Genomic DNA, 18941 nt, shown 5'->3' with positions numbered 1-18941 from the left:
CATAGATTCCCCGGATAGTCTTCTAAATGTGGGGAAATATGTGGAATCCTGGCGCTATTTAGATGACGATCCGTCAATAGACGATCCGGGGAAGTCATTATCATATGACCGACATAACTTAACCGGGAACCCACCGGAGCACATGGGAACCCTTACTAGCCAAACTTCGCTTCGATCTCATAGATCTGCAAACCCAATCATTATTCATGATGTCCCTCCGATCATGGATTAGGTCGAATGTGCAGTCAATGCTGTTGGGCGGTGGGTGGTGCTCCGGGTGTTGTCAAACGTGTCTCTCCCGTCTATCCGGAAGAACCTCTTCAAATCCAAAAATGATGCATATGAGTCTATAAGTATACTAAGCTCTAGCATAACCTCGCAAGATTCTAATCCCTTACTTCCAGCCTTCCTAACCCCAGTTGTCATCCACGATGAAAGCAAACTCCTGTATCACATTGCTGGCGGCACTTCACGTTACCTCTGCAGCTTTAGATAAAACTGCATTATCGCAGCAATACTTCGGTAATGATGCAGCCTGGTACTTATCTCGCATTCCATTCTTTGAGTCCAGCAACAAACAGCTCACTGACGTGTATTACTACCGCTGGCAAATATACCGTTCTCATCAACGGGATACTGGCTCTACGGGTTTCATCTCGACTGAGTTTCTCGATGATGTCGGGTGGCAGACCGGACCATGGGGCTCATTGAACGATGCAGCTGGCTTCCATCTGACTGAGGGGCGTTGGTGTAGAGACCGGCGGTTCAGAGAGGACTATGCCCGTTTCATGTATAGCTCGCAGAGTAATCCCAGACAATATACGGAATGGATGGCGGATAGTATCTGGAAGACATATCTGGTCGATGGAAATGTGGATGCTGCCATCGCAAGATTGGGAGACATGCAGAATGTGTGGGATGCGTGGAACGATGCGCTGGACCAGTCAAAGGGACTGTACTGGGTTGAACCATTACGTGACGTAAGTTCCTTTGTCGTAGTGAATGTTCATCGTTTTAACCTTCGAAAGGCTACCGAGTACACCATCAACAGTATCGATGCAAGCAACGGCCAGGATGGCTTTGGAGGTGGTCAGGCATTTCGTCCTAGCATCAATAGCTATCAGTATGCGAATGCAAGGGCTATCGCTCAGATCGCAACATTGAAAGGCAATAGTCAAAGCGTAGTCGATAAGTACAACGGACTCGCGGATAACCTCAAAAAGCGTGTCCAGTCAGAGTTGTGGAATTCTCAATTCCAGCATTTTGTCGACCGATCCTATCAGAACAATGACTACGTCAAGTACTACAACTTTATCCGCGGTCGCGAGCTGGTCGGTTACGCACCTTGGGGTTACGATCTTCCTGACGACAATGCGACTTACGCTTCTGCATGGAAGCACATGTTAAACACCAACGAGCTCAAAGGAGAGCATGGCCTGCGCACAGTTGAGCCGAGTTACCAATACTATATGCGCCAATACCGTTACGAAGGCACCCGTCGTGAATGCCAGTGGAATGGTCCAGTATGGCCATATCAATTCACCCAAGTCCTGACCGCTCTCGCCAATGTCCTCGACCACTACCCAAATACTCGCTCCTCTATCAACATCGCCGATTACACTTCGGCATTCATCACATACGCCAACTTACACACTAATAATGTCCAAGGCGGCCTCAATCTCGAAGAGAATTACGACCCAGCCACCGGCGACCGCATCGTCGGCCTTGATCGCTCAAATCACTACTTCCACTCTGGCTATATCGATAACATCCTCTCAGGTCTTGTTGGCATCCGCGCCCGTGCAGACGATGTCCTGGAAGTGAACCCCCTCGCCGACCCATCCCAAATCTCCTTTTTCCGAGCCGACACAATCGCATACCACGGCCACGACATCGCCGTGCAATGGGACAAGACCGGGTCGCGATATGGCCGGCAAGGCCTAGTTGTTGAAGTTGACGGCCGTATCGTCGCATCGTCCAACTCACTAACCCGGCTCACTGTCGCTGTCAGTCGCAACAAACTCCCCAATTACTCCACTCCCATTGCGAAGAGCATACAGGCGCTGTCCAGCACTCGCTACCCTTCTGGCAGCGTATCTGTCACCAATGCCGATATTGCACGCGTACACGACGCTATCGACGGCCGAGTCATGTTCTGGCCGCAATCTACCGCTGCAAATGGCTGGGACTCACCCGCCGGTAACGGCGTGGATGTCTGGTACCAGATTGATTTTGGCGCGTCGACGTCGACATCCCGTACGGAGATCGCGTTCTTCGTAGATACCGCGCAGGGTTTTGATGTTCCTGCGAGCTATAAGGTGCAGGTGTACAACGGGAGTGCTTGGGTGGATGTTAGTGGCGCGAAGTATGCAAGTGCAGTGGCGAATGGGATTACGAATGCGAGTTGGAATGTAGCGACAGCGAATATGGTGAGGCTGGTCTTCAGAGCGAAGGATGGGGTTAAGGTGAGGTTAGTTGAGTTCAAGCTTTATTGAGCGATGGTAGTGTCGAAATGGCGACCAGGGTCCGGAAGATGATATGGACTAGTACATACTTGAATTCATGATAGTACTTATTTTGGATGTCATGAATGTGCTGTGAGCCCAACTGTGGTTTTGAGGTAGATAGAATCTGCATGACATTCTATTGCTGAGCAGGAAAGAACAAAGCCGGAAACAAAACAGTGAATGGTAAACGACAGGCTATGATAAAAGAGAAATAAGAGTGGACTGATAGATGTATCCTTTCCTAAGTGATCATAGCAAGAACAATCTGGTCGCACTATGGTATGATAACAGCGTTGGTTATAAAGAAAGATTGCCACTGTCCTTAGGTCAAACCTTCGACATCGAGCAAAAAGGCTCGGAAAGCTGAGTATTATGTGAGACAAAAAATGCGACGAAAAGGGTTGCGAGGTCAAAATATGCGGTACCAGAGTAATTGGACTCCCATGACATTCGTCCGAAATCAAAGGTATCTGCTGCGTGGAGGCTTTTCAGTATTTTGCGGTTGTTACCTGTCTTTAACTTCATTTGGGGCAATCAAGAGCACATCTTCTTGATCATATCTTTTCCGCCATCGGTCTTACGAGCAAATACAAACATAGTCCAAGACCGGAACTTTCGACAAAGAGATAAATGTGCCACAAGGGTACGACAATCTCGACCATTCTGTATCAAACATACCTCCTTCAATCCCAAACAAAAAGACATATATGTTTCACTCTAGCGTACCAGGGAGCACTATAATCCAGGGAGTGAAATCGATCGACCTTATAAGTGCAGCGTTCATCACTTCTTGGTGTCATTTCCATTACCTGCCGAGAGCAAGGCTAGATGAATCCACCACCGCAACCGCGGCACGGAACCGCAGGTCCAGGCATTGTGGGACCATCAAGATGCAGTCTTCCTTCTCTCGCTCCACGTGGGCGTCTGAATTCATTTGTGCGGTACCCAATACCCCAGTCCTCGTTGCGTTGCGGTCGGTCATCCGTTACGGCATGTCGATACGGGCACTCGCGAGCGGCTTGGAAGGCATCGAGCTACAGGGACGTCTTAGCGCCAGCATGGCTCGAATGTGATCATATAAGAGTCATACGGAAAACAGAGACCAGAAGTAGAGAATTATGAAGAGGACAACAGTACCCGCAGCTCCCGACAGCTGCGTTGTGACGGGCGCGCTGTAGACTGTTAGCGCGTGGATACGGAGTCGTTGAGTAATGTGGAGCTGACCTCTTCTTGATCTCGCCATTCGCGACGTATGCAGGTTTGTTGGCCATGTTCAATATGGGTCGTGGGTATCGCAACGTCGCGACAACAGCAGCTATGGAGAAATATAGAGTGAGGTCTGATGTTGATTTTGGCGTTTGACTCCTGCGGCAGCTGCCTAAATTTAGCCACATCTAGGACTGTTGGTGGCGCATGATCAGCCCTATGCAGCTCCTTAAAATTTAGCACTATACGGGCCGGAATTTTCATCGGCGAAGCACAAGAGGTTCAACAGCTTGTAGCATTCTCAACCCCATAGGTCTATACACACTTTACAGCTACGCATAATGTCGGATCAGAACTCCAAGGTACATTAGATCAGCCCATCACTAATCTAGCTAACAATCGACTTAGAAACGCAAGCGCAATGTCGTACTCCACCAAGAATCCCAAGACTCCATCCCCGATACAACCAAACCGACCGCCGTCTTCAAGCCCTCCAAAGGCCGCGCCTACACCGTCAGTATCGCTCTCCCGGGCAGCATAATTGCAAAGTCCGTCCTCCTCCCTCCCAACAAGCGTACCACCAACAGCATACTAACCCAACCCAGCGCCCAAACCCACGAACTCCAAACCATCCTCGCCGGCACAATCGCTCGCGCCGCCGCCGTCTTCTGCGTCGATGAAATCGTCGTCTACAACGACGGCCATACCCACGCCTCACCCAACCCATCCAATGCCTCCAAACGCCCACGCTCCTACAACGCCCACACCGAAGACGCCAGCCCAGAGCACAAACACACCGGCTTCACCGACCCAAACCACTTCCTCGCCACGGTGCTCTCGTACCTCGAATGCCCGGCCCACCTACGCAAAGCCCTCATGCCGTTCCACCAGAACTTCCGCTACGCAGGCGCTCTGCCCAGCCTAGACATGCCGCATCACATGAAGGCCGACGAGTGGTGTCAGTATCGCGAGGGCGTCACACTGTCTCCTACTGCTGATTCTTCCTCAAGCTCTGCCGAGGAACAGCACACGACTCTTATTCATACAGGTCTGCCTACGCCGACGCCCCTATCCATACACCCGCCCATACCGCCGAATACGCGAGTAACTCTCAAGTATGCGTCTGCCACCCCGCCGCCTTCTTTGGCGCATCCGCAGTCGGCCATACCCGTCTCCCCGGCTGCACCAAGGGAAGAAGGGGGCTACTATTGGGGATACAGCGTGCGGTCAGCGCCAAGTTTGAGCGCAGTGTTCACGGAAGCAGAGTGGGAGGGTGGGTATGATGTGAGCATAGGAACGAGTGAGAGGGGTGCGAGTGTAACCAGCATACTTCCGACAGGTTCAGAAAACAGTAGTGTGAGCCAAGAAGGAAGATTGCCTCCCTCATTCAAGCATCTCCTACTAGTGTTTGGTGGTGTAGCAGGACTGGAAGTCGCCGCTGCGTTTGACACAGAGTTAAAGTCAAGCGGTGTGACAGGCGCGAACGTCTCCTCCCTTTTCGACGCTTGGGTGAATCTCGTACCAGGGCAGGGCAGCAGAACTATGAGAACGGAGGAAGCCGTTTGGGTAGGGTTGACGGCGACGAGGGAGTATGTGCTGAGTGCCGGTCGATAGCAGCGACATACACAGTCAAATGCAGAATGCAATGCAAGATTTTGACAAAGGAGACGATTTCCATTCTCCAATCAACCAAACGACGCCTGATTTTCACCTTGTGGTCCTCCGCTAGAAGCTGCTACGTATGATACAACATAAACCTCGACATACCTTTGCGCCTCTGGCCAACAGCGCACTTGTGGCCTGATCGGATATGCAGCGCTGGTATGTATCGCATATAACATTCCCTTCTATCTTCGATGCAATCTATTCTTCCAAAATATATCCTCCGAGGAGCTTTAGCTCACCAGCACCGTCTGCCCGATTGCTGGCACCCCATCCACAAGCACATAAACCACATAAGGCCCGGGTGGCGCGAGATTCTTGTCGTCGGGCATGCTGACCTCGAGCGTCTGATCTCGACCTCCTTGTGACCATCCGGTGTGATCCAAGAAAAGCATCCGATGGCCCATGTGTAAGCTATGTGTCACGAATCCACCGTGGTATAGCGCAATCTTTGCTCCTCGTGCACCATCTACAGCGGAAAAGGTGATTGTGAATTTCGAATTCGTTTTTGCTACCAAGTTCTTCGAGCCAAGATGGACATTGATTGGACGTTTCTGCGCATTGTCACCTGATAGATAGGGCGGTGTATAGATCTCGACTCTGAAGTCTGTGACAAATGGATTCTGAGCACTGGGTCGAAGAATTGGTTGCTCCACGGGATTACTTCCTGCGACTAGAACTGTACCATCAAGAAGCAAAAGTGCTACACTGTGGTAGAGCCTAGCAATGGGACTTCTTGCACCGCGGCTAAATCGCTGCCCAAGTGGCTTTGCTGGGTCATATATGAGCGCTTCTGTTGTCGGATCTTTCGCAAGACCAAATCCTTGAGCACCATAGTTGCATCCATTGAGCCATATCACAGTGCCATCAGGAAGAAGTGTAGCTTCGACCATGCCACGGCCCTCCGGCATTGCATCCATCTCCCACTTTGGATCCTGTGACAAAGGCATGATACGGCCACACGATGGTTCTGTCGGAGAGACAATATCTTGATAGGCGCCGCCTCCACAGATCAGGATCTCTGCTGCCCAGTTATTTGAAGATGATAGGGGAAGAAGTACAGAGCCTCCAGTGTTAGGATAGGTGCGATAGTCACCAATAAGATCCGGATATTCCCTGATGGTCCGATTAAGTCCTGAATTGAAGAGTTCACTCGACTTTGAGGCGAAGATGAACAAATTACTGTCTGGCATCAGGTGGATAAACGGATACATGTAGTAGGGCTGAGCCCGGACGAGTAACTCCATTCGTATAGACTGGGTAGTCGGAGCACCCTCACGGGACAATATCTCAAAACTTGGGTTGTTGTTTGCTGATACGGATGGGTTGAGCCCATTGAATGAGCCAGATGCAACGAACACTCTGCCATCTGCCATTATCTGAGCACTTGCATACCAACGAGCAGTATTGAGCTTCTTGCCAGGTTCTTCCCAGTCTTTGTCGTCGTGGTTGGAGGGATCAATTGATCTGCGCAAGAAGCGCAAGCCTCGAAAACCGTCGCCGACCGTTCTGTCGATGAATTCCAGAGGCCCGTTCCCGCCGATAGAAAGGAAAGTCCCATCAGCCAAGAAAACGCCTCCAGCACAAAATGCATTAGTCTTGTATGAAAGACCAGTAACCCTTCCATTCGATGGGTCATACTCTGCAGCATAAGCGTACTGCCCATTATCGAGTTTCAATTGGGTATAGTTCTCCACTTTATCGTAAAAAGCCACTTTTCCGTTGGGTAAAAGTCCTGCATGCATGGCTGGGACACCTGAATCCGCTATTTGCTTAAAAGAACCAGGATTAGAATGTATTGGCGCAGGCCGCGGTCCGGGAGCAGGTTCAACACCCTCACATTCGCCGGATTGTCTCTGGCAACCTTCTCCACAATGGGAACTCCTATGGAAATTAGCCAAGCACTGTGTGGCCACAACTAGCAATGACCTACGTGCTTCCACAATACCCATACATTGAGCAGCAACGACCTTTGTACCAGTCCCCACACATGGTATAGTTGAAATCGACGCCGCAATTACCATCGGTTGTTATTGCGCCTGTAGGTTGAGGTCCAGTGGCTGTGGTTGGTCTAGCCAGCACTGGTTCGCCCGTATCGGTTGGCCCAGTTGCTGATGCTGTAGCAGTCCTACATCCACTTTGACAGGAAGGAGGTAAGCAATGACCATCAGTGTTACCGCAATAGCTGTATGCTATTAGTCATTAAACCTGTCTGATACAGGACCACGAACCCATATTCAGAGCAGCATCCCCCGTGCTTCCCATTAGGATCGCAAATCGCTCCGCCGAAGAATCTCCCACACCTCCCATCATCTCTAGGGGGTGATGTCTGTGTAGGTCCGTCATCATTGTGGTTCTCGTCCTCTGCGTCGTTCTTCGAAAGTCGACATCCGCTCTGACATCCATTCGATTGCATACAGTGGTTGTCAGACCTGCCACAGAAGCCAGTCTTACTACCAGGGTATTAGTATGATATTCAGTGCTTGCAGTTGAAGTCTAACCTGCAACATCCCCCAAATGGCCCGCGTCTATTACATAGTGTGCCCTCAAATGCCGCTCCGCATCTTCCGTCGTCTCGTGGCGCTCGGGCCAGTAATGTAAGGTCTCCTCTTATAGATACTGGCCGTGGATAATTGCGAACGTGAGCGGCTTCACATCTAGTAGCTGTGAGCTATACCCCATCTAGAGTCATAAAATCCCATACTCATTTCGTTCGGTGCACCGCTGGCCTCGTAAACATTGATGATAGGTGCCTGCAGCGTAATCACATGTGGGTTGTGCCTTGTGCAACACGATATTGGCAACCGAGAAGCCCGCGAAGAGGGGACCGAGAATATGCAAAACTCTCATGGCGCATGAGACAAAAGTGTCTATGGGCTAAGTGTGTAAGTTTATTTGCACCAAAAGTATGCCGATTGAGGCTGTTGAAGAAAGATATAATGGGTAGAAGATTGATTGTAAGTGTGTGCCGAACGTGCTACGTGTAGTTAACGCTGAAGCAAGAATTCGGCAGTAACGGACGGTGCAAACGTACGACCACATTGTCGTGTGGCACCTGACATGCTTCTTCAGAATTGCCGTTTCCGCGTTGGTCGATACAGATGCATCATCATACCGGATTCAATGGCAGGCTCGAATGATTTGGGTGACACGTAGCGACCTCAGTATTTGATCATGGCTCTTCATCATCCATGAAAGAGGATCGCCAAGTCATTGAATACACTTCGTTCCAGAATGCCATAGACGTAGTGCTCACTTTCTCACTGTAAGAGGCAGCTTGGTCGACTCCATAGCAAGAGCGTTGCACATGGTGTCTGCGAAGGCGTATCTAGTCACCGGCTAAAAGTTCATGGCATCAGTTGCATCGGGCTCATCCAGATCTCGATACGGTCTGAGCAGTTTTAGGTGTGATTGAACTGAACACAAGTCTCGACCGTGAAGGCATTGATTTATCCAAAGCTGAAAGGCGCCCGATTGCGAATTCTGTGATTTGGCACATTCAGACAAGGTATTATCGTACGATATTGTCTGATCTGACATATCATGCTATCGCTCAGACTGACGTTTACCTTGGAACGGTCAATTTTGGAACAGCGCTTCACTAATCCCTTAGGTATCCATCATCCTCGCTCTTAATGTCGGTACAGTCATATGCTTGCTCATGGACGGGAACCTGGACCACACAAGATTGATATTCTAGCCAAGATTGTAGAGTTTACACTGGCAGCGAACGATTGAATGTAATGACAGTTTGAGTATAATGAGATGAGCAACGGAACGGGTCAAAATGAAGGACGTGGCGTGGTCCTGAATTTATGCCTCAGGCATCCGTACTTGCCAGAACTGCTTGAGAACACACAAAACGTTCCATCAATTTCTTCCCGCCAGCTGCATCCTGCACTCTGCAACTTCAAACCTGCATCCTGCAACCTTCTTATTTCTCCGTGGTCATTTCCAGCGCTTCACGTAATCTCGTGGATTTCTGCTATATTTATGCAGGGCTGTGGGTACCTGAGGCCGATGAACCCCTTTTCGAATATAATAAATCCACGAGACCCTGCCTCCCCGTGTCAGTGCTTGCTGTGTGCGATCGAGATCCTCAACCACTTTGCTGTCAGCGATCGAGATCGTACTTGCACTGGTGTTGACACATTCAGGAACTCCTTGGATGATGCGAAAAATATTGCCCCAACAAACAAACAGGTAAGTTCAAGGAGTCTGATGCTGTTGCTCACGTGATTAGGACAAGACATCCAGGATCGTGACCGTAACAGGTACAAGGTAAACGTCCAGCAGAAGAAAGTCCAAGCGATGTTCCCTTCCAATCATCTCTCTTCACCGTCACATAATACAGGTGACGTTCATGATTGGCCTTCCAAATCAATTCAGTGATTAATCTGCAATCCAACGTCCTATGTTACGTTTCACGTCGTTACACATCCTTCCACAGACCTCCCATCGACCGAGCCTCAGTCCACCAATGGGTCTCCAGAACAAAGATACACATTGATACCAAGATTACCTTCGACAAGACCAGATTCCCATAACAAACCCTCAACGGCGCCGCGTGGCCACTGACTAGGACGAGCACTCATCCCGTATCCCACGACCAGAACCCGAAATCTCATCTCTAGCTGTACCACAGAACTACCCTAGTCCTATTGTATGACGACGTGACCTTGACGACAATAGCAAGCCATCACACACTGTCCACAACAGCGACACACCCGTCGTCCCGTGCGTCAACGCCTGTCAACACCACGTACCTCGCGCCCGAATAAGTGCGCGAGCCGGGGCTTATTCTTGGAGCGCTGCGCATGTAGCCCTGCAGTGTGGCGTTTTGTACCACGTTACGTCAGACACAAGACAGGAATTTGTGTTCGACAGAATTGTTTCCTGGTCTGGCCTCAGCCTGGTCGGCGGCATGAGATGAGGCAGGATTTCGCGCGTGGAGACTGGCGCAGGCATGATGGCTTCCTTGCGTCCACGCAATCCGATCATCCTTCCTTGCCTCTTGCCGTGGACTCTGCAATCAGTACATTCTTGGGCATCAGAACTTTGAAACCTAGATTGGTACACTCGCCCTAGCCATCACAGAACCCTAAGAACTATTTGCATCGTGCATGCGCTGAATGTCGTGCCCCTACGTACTCGATTCTGAATTCAACGTCGCCGACCTGTGTTCCGAGAGCCTGGTCCGTCGGACGTCTGGCCTCGTACTAGGATATTCCATCGGGTTCTTGTGAAACAACGAGGAACCCCAGCACATACAGAGCTCCAAGCGGCGGCGCCTATCGCAGCATATCGCGGCGCCGCCCGTGTGCGACTGTGACGGAGATCGAGAGAAGGGATGATATGCAGACTTGATCGAGGCAGAGGGAAGGCTGAGGGTGGTGCGACTGTAAATAGAGCAGCGAAGTGACAAGTCGATCGAGAAACTGATTAGGTGACTTCATTGTGCGTATATGCGTACAAGTCATGTGATTACAAACAATTTTAGGTAAAGACTCGGGGCATGAGCGCCTGACAAAGGAAACCGCAGCGAAGTCGTTCGTGTATGTCGGGCCAGTCCATTATGCGTGATCATTACGCCCTGTAGCGGCAGTGGTATCGTCGAATCCCATCCTTCGCTCCATGTAAATCCAACCATCAAAACAAAGGAAATTCAGTCTGGTCCGGGGAACACATATCCAGCATGTCCATAACCATCAAGTAGAAGTAATTATTCGTCGTCCGCCTGCCCAAAACACCCACATCCCTCTCTCCAACTCCTCTTGCGCCCATGCTCTCGCTTCTCTCGCTTCTCTCTCAACACCCTCTCCTTCTCCTCGCTCAAAATCTTGACTGGCACGTCGCCACTGGGCGTCCGTCTCGTGCTTCGTCGCAATTGTAGACTCTTCTTCCACTTCTCCACCAGCCCTTCATCGCCAAGGCTATCGTCCTCGTCCTCGTCGTCATCATCGTCAAACGCGCTGCGCACGAGATGAATGGGTTGCATGAGCGCTAGCGGCGAATGCTCGAGAGGCGAACCTGACGGTGGGGAAGATGCCAGATTTTCGGATGAGAGGACGAATTGATGGTGGCTGTGGGAGGAAGTTGGAGGGGTGGGAAAGTAGAATATGTCTTTGGGTGACGGTAGAGGGGTGTTCTCTCTAGAGGAAAATGGTGTCGAGAATACACTGTCTTGAGGAGCGAGTGCTGATGGGAGGAGCTTTGGAGTTGATTTTTGGAATTCTGTTGGGAGGCTTGGTAGAGGGCCTGGTGGTGGGAATGGTAGCGGTGAGAGTGATGCGAGAGCGTAGCGGGACGAGGTTCGTGGTAAGCGCTCGGCTTGATCGAAGACTGGAGCTGGTGCGGGAAAGGACTTCGCAGTTTTGAGTGGTGGTGGGATGGGTTGGCTGAAAGATGAGCATGGCCGTTGTACGGCGCGATTGCTATGAGCGGAGCAAGGACGAGCGCTTCTCGTCGATGTTGATGTATCAGACTCTTTCGGTGTGGCGAAAGCCTGTGGCGACGGGATCGTACGAGAATCTGTCCGTGGTCTTTCGCGATCTTGCATCTCTTCATTGACAGAAACGGCAGAATCTGAGCGAACCTTTTCCTTTTCCTCAGGTATAGCCTCAGTGAAAGACGGACTGTGCACCATTCTCGGGCTGAATTGTGATGCTAGCCTTGGAGAAAACGCCATTGAGCTGATTCGGTTCTGATATACAGCAATGACATCAAGTAATGTGGCTTCCGATCCTCGTTCCACACGTCTCTCATTCGCTGCTGGTGACAATCGTTGGTCGCGATACTTTTCCCGTTCACGAATTCGGTCAACACCTTCGTCCCAGATTTGATCGACTGACTTTGGTGAAGTGGGACTGATAAGATAGGTCGAAGAGGGCGAGTTTTGAAGCATCAAAACTTGTGCGTCCAGTGGTAGCGTGTTGAGTGATGACCTTCTTGGTCTCTCCAACGGTGTGAATCCCTCCATCGTCCTGTACGCTTGTGCTAGTTTATTACTATCGAAATGAATTGTCGATGTCCTGAGCTCCGCGTACGACGGTGCGTGTGACAGTCTGGCCGAATGATAAAGATAGGCACGTACGTTCGCTGATTTGCAGAAGCGTCGATATATGTAAGAGGAAGATTATTAGTCCTTCGCAACGGCTGCTGAGGAGACAGATATTGTTTATGAAAATGCTGCAGTGCTTAGCGCTATGTTTTCATATGGCAGCCAATGCAAGTCGTGGCAATCATGGAGTGACAACACCCAGATCACTGGATCAAAAATTGCCGAATTCGATTAGCCCTACGCACCATCGGCATGAATTACCTTGCCCTTGTCTTGGAACAAGGTCCGACCTATACTGGATCGAAACGGAACATTTGTTTAGTTTCGAGTGCAGCAAGGTAAGCCTGATGTGATTAAAGACAAAGGGGTACGGGTATTTTGCGTAAGCATGGCATCCGAGAAATAAGCGCATCTGTATGGTCAGATATTCCTCCTCTGGTTTAATCAGCGCGATCGGTCATTCGACAACATTCGAAGTTGATACGCTGCGTGAACATGCATTGCATGCGCTGGAAGACCGTCAAAACTGGTCAGCTTAGGCTGTGCGATTGAGCCATTGGGACAGTATCCGAGAAAGTTTCGCTAGATGGCATAGTGGAAAGCCTGCTACTGCAAGGATACACTTTGGGCGATGATGATGGCAAGTTTTCTTCGATCGGGCATGATTCGTAATACAAGTGCGACGGCAAAGTCTGACCAGCAAGATTTCATAATCCCTCGCCCAAGACTGGCCAGGGATATTCGAGTGGATGCTCCATTGTCGTTCAGGGAGAGGCGCAGGCACAGTTGCTGATTCGAAATCGTTCCGAAACGCCTCCTTGTGCTGCGACACGTGATCCAGGTAGAAATAGCATATTACTCCTTGACTTGTCCCTGTTTGTACGGCGGATACCCGTACTGCTTCAGTAGTACAGTACGTAAGGAGGACGATGATTGTTTTAAGGAGTTGATGCAGGTGTGAAAGCCCCGGTGTCCATGCTTGCTGGGTACAGTAGATCGCTGCACGCCATGCGTCGGGCGAATACAAACTACTTTCAAGGTATCATGACTTCTGGTGTCTGTCGCATGAACTGCCTGATCACAGATCGTATAAGCGCTGCTTTGACATGATCATGAGTGATATCGAGGGCAGACGGTTACGAGTCGGAAGATGTTTCGATTCGTCCTGGTACTGTAAGATGATGGCCCAACAGCTTGGTAGAATGGAAAACCGGGGTCCATGCCACGAGGGGTGGCGGTCACGTTCCGAGTAGTTTGCAGCTGGTGGTGCACAGTTCGCAGAGTGCAGTCTCAAAGCAAGAGGCATAAACATAAATCGAAGTCTTCGAGTCAGGGTAGATGTGCAGCCGTGGAAGGCAAAGGCAAGGTTTCCGCCCGCAGTACAGAAGCCCGCTAAAGTCGGTGAATAATGAAAGGCGGACAGATGTCAAAGTCCGCCACCAGACATCGCATTCTAGAAAGGAGTGATATGAGCTCTCCTAGCACGAGAATGCATGCATCGTGTTTGTAAGAATATAGTTGTCACCATAAATTAGCCATGTATATACATAGCGATGATCGGCTCTGATGTTGATAATTAGAGTAAACTTATGCGCATAGCTTTTCTTCGCAGGATGTGATGAATACAGCCAACACTCGTTTCAATATCATCGAAGAGTACTAATGCGAACCATCACAATACACCTAATGCTCTCTAGATGGCCGTCATCTCGGAGCTACAGGGTATCTCCGATGCATCCCCCTTCCAATGAAGGTGGCGGTAAAGAGGCTACCCTCAATGTTGAAACGGTATTCATTGTAGAATCAAAGTCTGATGGGTTCATACGTTACGACGGCGGTTGCGAGACCTACACATCCGCGCAAGCAATGCACGCTCTCAATGCGCATCGCCCCTGTATATGACGGGCCGAATACCTTATACACCGTTGCCGAAACTCGTCTGGATGTGAGAGGCAATGTGATGAAAAGCGTTTGCTAAGGATCCGTACCTCTGCCATCGAAGATCCACATGATAAAATTTTCGTGGCCGGTAGCCTGTAAATCTGCAAGACAACAACAGTCAAACAGACGGAGAGGCGCTGGGTATCCGCGATTCGACTATCTACGACTCAATTCGCTCATGAGCCATCTCTCTCCTTTGACTCACGAGTTTGCCTTATGAGCTCTGTATGCATGGTCGCAATCTTGGGAATGATCAGTGACTCGATCTCAATAGCCGGCTCGCCGTGTAGAGTATCAGGATCCGATGGACCGTCTTCTTCCACAGAGTCTTTCTGGCTCGCAGCCTTTCCAATAAGAGATTCAATGCCAGTAGCACTTCTCGTTCGGCGTCTCGATGGAACACGAATCCACTGCTCGCCGTCCATCTTGGAGACGAAGACAACTTCCCATTTTCTGGTCAGTAAGAGGTTACCAATGACAAGATGGTGGGCGTATTTGTTGAGCGCGTGTTTCGCTTTCTTGACTAAGATGGCGGGGTCCGTCTCGAGCTTGAAGCTTACAATCATGCCGTCCGGAGCCCAGCCGTCGACAAGCTGCTTGAGAAATTTGGGGACTGGTTCGAGATCGATGATCAGACTCTTGCCTTCCGTTCGTGCTGCAGGAGTCTTTGATTGTACCTCCCCCTTGCCATTCATATGTGTTTGCGCAAACTCCTCGGACGACTGGATCTTATGTTCGACCATTCTGTCTTTGGGCACGAAGAAGTCTGAGACTGCGGCAGCAAGATAGAACATGGCGTTTGGACCGAGTGGACGCATAAGCATGGCTGCTTCGCGCAGCATCCACAAGTACTCTGTAATCGTCACAAACGACAGGATCAACAACTTGTTTTCATTCTTAGCAGCGTTGTACTGGCCTAGCACGCGGACCATCTCTTCCTGATGCTGCTCCTCTACCACAACCCTTCCGTTCTCCTCTTTCATGTAGTCAAGGAACGACCTTGTGTTGTGTGAATAGTGTCGAGAGTATGGGAGGAGGGAGAATTGCCGGTGCAGGAATATGACAGCATATCCATTCTCGAGGAAATATTCAGCACTTGTTGCGCCTCGGGTCCCAGCGGAGAAATTGTCAATGTATCGAACGGTTTGCTCTTCCAAAGGCACCGTAGTCCCACCAGAGGTCACCAGCACCACTCTCCGGTCGCTGTCTGCATGCCTGTTAATAAACTCGCGGGCGAGTACCATGTTTGACTTTAAGTTCTTTGGAGGAGGATTCTCCGTGAAGTAGTAGCTCTCTGCAGCCTCGAAGCCGCTGCTCGTTGGAGGCTGCTCCATTTTAACAGGTGCACCACAGAGGCAAGAGTCGTTTGTTTGTGAGGTTGGTCTAGTTGAAGTTATCAACAGAGCAAGAGCGTCAGCGTCAATTCGGGTACCGAACCGAGGGGCGCGACCCTCGGACCAGCGGGAAGCTAGCCTAGGCGTCTTGCGGAGCAGTTACAAAATGTTAATTCGCTCAAGTTCAAACATCGCGATGTAGTACGCAATAATTAGCAGCTGTCTCTCTACTAGATAGCATAATTATAGTCAGAATACTTTGGAAAAGACATACGTCTGCGCCGCCTGTTCTCCTGTTACTCAAGCTCAACCCAAATCGCATAACAGGTTTAATCTTAAGGTAATCGTCGCAGGTCAACGACAGTTTTCACAATCACAGTACGCATTACATGCTTCATTGTGGCTACATTCGTGTACATATTATAGCTTCATACATCTGGTAGTTATCGATCCCTCGGTCCTTGGTCGAGCGGCCAAACTCCGGAGCGTTTCCAGACTAGTGTTCTAGCTTTGTATCACACGGGCCACTCCCGCTAGACCGTTCTGGTGGCTTAAAATAGACGCTCGACTCTGCAGAACTTGCGCCGCAGAATGCAAAACCAAAAGATGAAGCTCAAGTGCGAATCCAAAAAGATCAGCCCAATGGGGGGCTCGAACCCCCGACCTTGAGATTAAGAGTCTCACGCTCTACCGATTGAGCTAACCGGGCTTGCTCAAGAACCAAAGTAAGCATTTGGTGCTCTGATGGCGATGGGCTGACATTATGAAAATATATACCCCATGGAGTATGTGAAGAGAGTGTTCATGATGGCGATGGGCATGTTATGATTGACCGGTAACCTCAGATGAGCTCACGGGACCTTGAAAACTCTGCGTAGTAGTTAATAAGGTTTGCACGCCTGGGAGCGGTGGTCGCGTGGACCGTGCAATTTTGTTAACTATGTGTGCCCGCTTAGCCTTCGACCTCGGCGCTGCCCTTCCCGGCGTACGTACTCAAAACATGGAATCAGACGTCAAAGTAGAAGTCAGAGGAAGAGCACAGAAGTCAATGGCATTGTGACCTTATCATCTAGCTCATGTATTGTAGCACATCGTAAAGCATCGCTATGGCGAATTCCCACATCCCATGGCTTCTCCATTGATAGCATCTACAAAACGGCCTTAGATCTGACTACTATTTAGATCCTTGTCTCATGTAAGTCTATATTTCCATGCTATGCGCTTCAACAAAGCATCATGTCGTTTCATAAGTCATACCACACCATACCTCGTCAGACGTCCTCCATCTCATTGTGTCCCCTAGAACACTCAAATAATCACCGTCCACTACATCCTATCTCCATTATCACTCCTTCGTCACCACATAACTAAACCCTTTTCCCCTGCTTATATCCATTTTGACCCTCTCCTTCCTAACGGTCACGTGCGGTGAGACCGCACGTCTTCTCGTCGGCTCTTGAACTTCATATTTTCGTCGCTCTCTCGGCCCTGGAGACCAATGTCTATAAGCTGGTGCTGGCGAACTTGCTCTCCTAAGTCTACTTGTATCCGCAGGACTTGAAAACCTGACTCGTCGCTTTGGTCTATTATCTATCGTTGTACTTACCTGCCGCGTCACGTTCTCACGCACTCTACGCTGCTCTAGCTGAGGGCGCCATCCACGCCTATTCTCCTCCTCCGTTTCTCGTGCGTTAGCGAACATTCGTGCTACAGACCGGTTCTCTGGCAATGCCCCTGCTGCTTGCACTTCGTTCCTGCCTTCAAGGTGGTGTCGTAGTCCAGGTGGGATACTAGGATTCACCCTTACAAACTCATCATCGGAGTCTTGTCCATCAGAGTGAATAGAAGGACCTCTCGCATACATTACCTCTGGATCTGCACGTCCAGCATTGAATTCCGCACGGCGGTACCCATCCCACTCCGCTTCGAAAACCTCCTTGCGCTTGGCATTTTCATACCCCTGCCAACCTTGCGTTGGAACAGCACGCTTGCTATCTATTGCAATAGAAGCAAGGGATTGCTCTATAGTACTCTGCAGGGCTCTGGCGTCTTTGTCGTCCTCGAAACTCTGTCGAGATGCTTCTTCGTTCGAAGCAGCGAGGGCAGCTTTTAATTCTCGATCCGTTGTTTGAGTGTGAAAGTCGTGTGACGGTTGTGTCTCTGGCTTTTGAGCTACCACCCTCCCACGAACTGGCTCTCGCGACTGCTCAAGGCTTCTGCGATTCTGGAGTTCTTTTGCAGCCGTATCTCGGCTGTTTTCTATCGCGTTAAGCAATTGAGCATCTTCAGTAGCCGACATTTGTCTGCTTCTCTTGAATTGCTCTCTCCTGGCCTCTTCAATAGCCGTTCTCCGACTCTCCTCCAATGCCCTCTGGATTTGCGCTGCTTCTGCTGTGAGTTCTTGCCTTTCTTTGTCATCCCGCTCTTTCTTAGCCTGATCTGCAATAGACTGCTGCTTTGCCATGGACATAAGTGCCCTCTCTTCCGGTGGGGTATCAGGTCGAGACACAGGAGTTAACGGTGGAGGAGGGGTCTGTGGACGTTCCGCCCAGTCTATCTGCCTTGGGAACCCCGATTGGGTCATCGTTATGTCAACGACGTACCCTGGGCTCCGACAGCGCTGGGGTGAAGGGCTGGTCTGGTAGCTCGTCCAAGGCGGTGGACATGATATTGGTAGAGGTGGAGCTGGCGGAGGTGGAATAAAAGCAGACGTAGGATAGTATGATGTTGCAGTACTCCTGGAGTCATCTAAAACTGGCGAAGGAGGGCGGCTGTGTACAAAGTTTGGATTGATAACTGGTGGAAATAGTGGAAAATGCCACGGCATGTCGGCAAAATCGTTTTCTGGTACCGTGCTCCGATAAAATATTTCTGCAAATGAGTCGTTAGTATACTGCAGCATAACGAAAAATATACGTTGTAGCTCACGCTTCCGGTTAGAAAAGTTTGCTATTCTGGTTGGTTGAAACACGTTCACTGCTAAGAATATCTGACTAAAGCATCACATACCATTCTCCCAGATCATATCGCGAGCTCCTCGTGTATTCCCTCCCCGAGTTCTCGCGTAGCCTTCCCTGTGAACATACTGCATCTCGCTGGCACACTTCACATGTACAGTGCAATGAACAACTCGGAGTGACTTGGATGACCCCGGCGTTGCGTTCGATCATGAACAAGGAGAAGCTGGCTGGGGTGAATTGGAAAAGTTCAGCCGTAAATATCCCAGCAGAA

The 18941-nt window shown here is 50.1% G+C and overlaps 7 protein-coding genes and 1 non-coding gene across 8 annotated transcripts; 2 read left to right on the top strand and 6 right to left on the bottom strand.

The window, feature by feature from the left end:
• The first annotated feature begins 268 nt into the window (after window positions 1-268).
• EJ05DRAFT_393456 (six-hairpin glycosidase) lies at window positions 269-2562 on the top strand. Its single transcript, XM_033741344.1, has 2 exons — window positions 269-980; window positions 1029-2562. The coding sequence occupies exons 1-2, from the start codon at window positions 432-434 to the stop codon at window positions 2493-2495; spliced, it is 2016 nt and encodes a 671-aa protein (XP_033599996.1). The 5' UTR covers window positions 269-431; the 3' UTR covers window positions 2496-2562.
• Window positions 2563-3331: 769 nt separating this feature from the next.
• On the bottom strand, window positions 3332-3778 carry EJ05DRAFT_501076 (uncharacterized protein; the record flags this gene model as incomplete). Its single annotated transcript, XM_033747069.1, has 3 exons — window positions 3332-3541; window positions 3598-3679; window positions 3732-3778. The coding sequence occupies 3 exons, from the start codon at window positions 3776-3778 to the stop codon at window positions 3332-3334; spliced, it is 339 nt and encodes a 112-aa protein (XP_033599995.1).
• A 276-nt stretch (window positions 3779-4054) lies between these two features.
• Window positions 4055-5327, top strand: EJ05DRAFT_501075 (DUF171-domain-containing protein; the record flags this gene model as incomplete). Its single annotated transcript, XM_033747068.1, has 3 exons — window positions 4055-4075; window positions 4122-4261; window positions 4319-5327. The coding sequence occupies 3 exons, from the start codon at window positions 4055-4057 to the stop codon at window positions 5325-5327; spliced, it is 1170 nt and encodes a 389-aa protein (XP_033599994.1).
• A 140-nt stretch (window positions 5328-5467) lies between these two features.
• EJ05DRAFT_393520 (galactose oxidase) lies at window positions 5468-8248 on the bottom strand. The gene is made up of 4 exons (XM_033741345.1): window positions 7877-8248; window positions 7607-7828; window positions 7309-7560; window positions 5468-7259 (listed from the first exon to the last, which is right to left on the bottom strand). The coding sequence occupies exons 2-4, from the start codon at window positions 7789-7791 to the stop codon at window positions 5609-5611; spliced, it is 2088 nt and encodes a 695-aa protein (XP_033599993.1). The 5' UTR covers window positions 7792-7828; window positions 7877-8248; the 3' UTR covers window positions 5468-5608.
• Window positions 8249-10780: 2532 nt separating this feature from the next.
• EJ05DRAFT_393397 (uncharacterized protein) lies at window positions 10781-12454 on the bottom strand. The gene has a single exon (XM_033741343.1). The coding sequence runs from the start codon at window positions 12352-12354 to the stop codon at window positions 11098-11100; it is 1257 nt and encodes a 418-aa protein (XP_033599992.1). The 5' UTR covers window positions 12355-12454; the 3' UTR covers window positions 10781-11097.
• Window positions 12455-14444: 1990 nt separating this feature from the next.
• EJ05DRAFT_393373 (phosphopantothenate-cysteine ligase-like protein) lies at window positions 14445-16144 on the bottom strand. The gene has a single exon (XM_033741342.1). It carries the CDS (start codon window positions 15708-15710, stop codon window positions 14553-14555), a length of 1158 nt encoding a protein of 385 aa, XP_033599991.1. The 5' UTR covers window positions 15711-16144; the 3' UTR covers window positions 14445-14552.
• A 202-nt stretch (window positions 16145-16346) lies between these two features.
• On the bottom strand, window positions 16347-16419 carry EJ05DRAFT_t44. Its single transcript has one exon. It is a non-coding gene; the product is annotated as a tRNA-Lys (tRNA).
• A 232-nt stretch (window positions 16420-16651) lies between these two features.
• Window positions 16652-18941, bottom strand: EJ05DRAFT_392740 (uncharacterized protein). Its single transcript, XM_033741338.1, has 2 exons — window positions 18639-18941; window positions 16652-18581 (listed from the first exon to the last, which is right to left on the bottom strand). The coding sequence occupies exon 2, from the start codon at window positions 18535-18537 to the stop codon at window positions 17056-17058; it is 1482 nt and encodes a 493-aa protein (XP_033599990.1). The 5' UTR covers window positions 18538-18581; window positions 18639-18941; the 3' UTR covers window positions 16652-17055.

The sequence above is a fragment of the Pseudovirgaria hyperparasitica genome (genome assembly GCF_010093815.1).
Source record: "Pseudovirgaria hyperparasitica strain CBS 121739 unplaced genomic scaffold EJ05scaffold_9, whole genome shotgun sequence".
Lineage (NCBI taxonomy): Eukaryota > Fungi > Ascomycota > Dothideomycetes > Acrospermales > Acrospermaceae > Pseudovirgaria > Pseudovirgaria hyperparasitica.
This window is presented reverse-complemented; position numbering and strand designations above follow the sequence as displayed.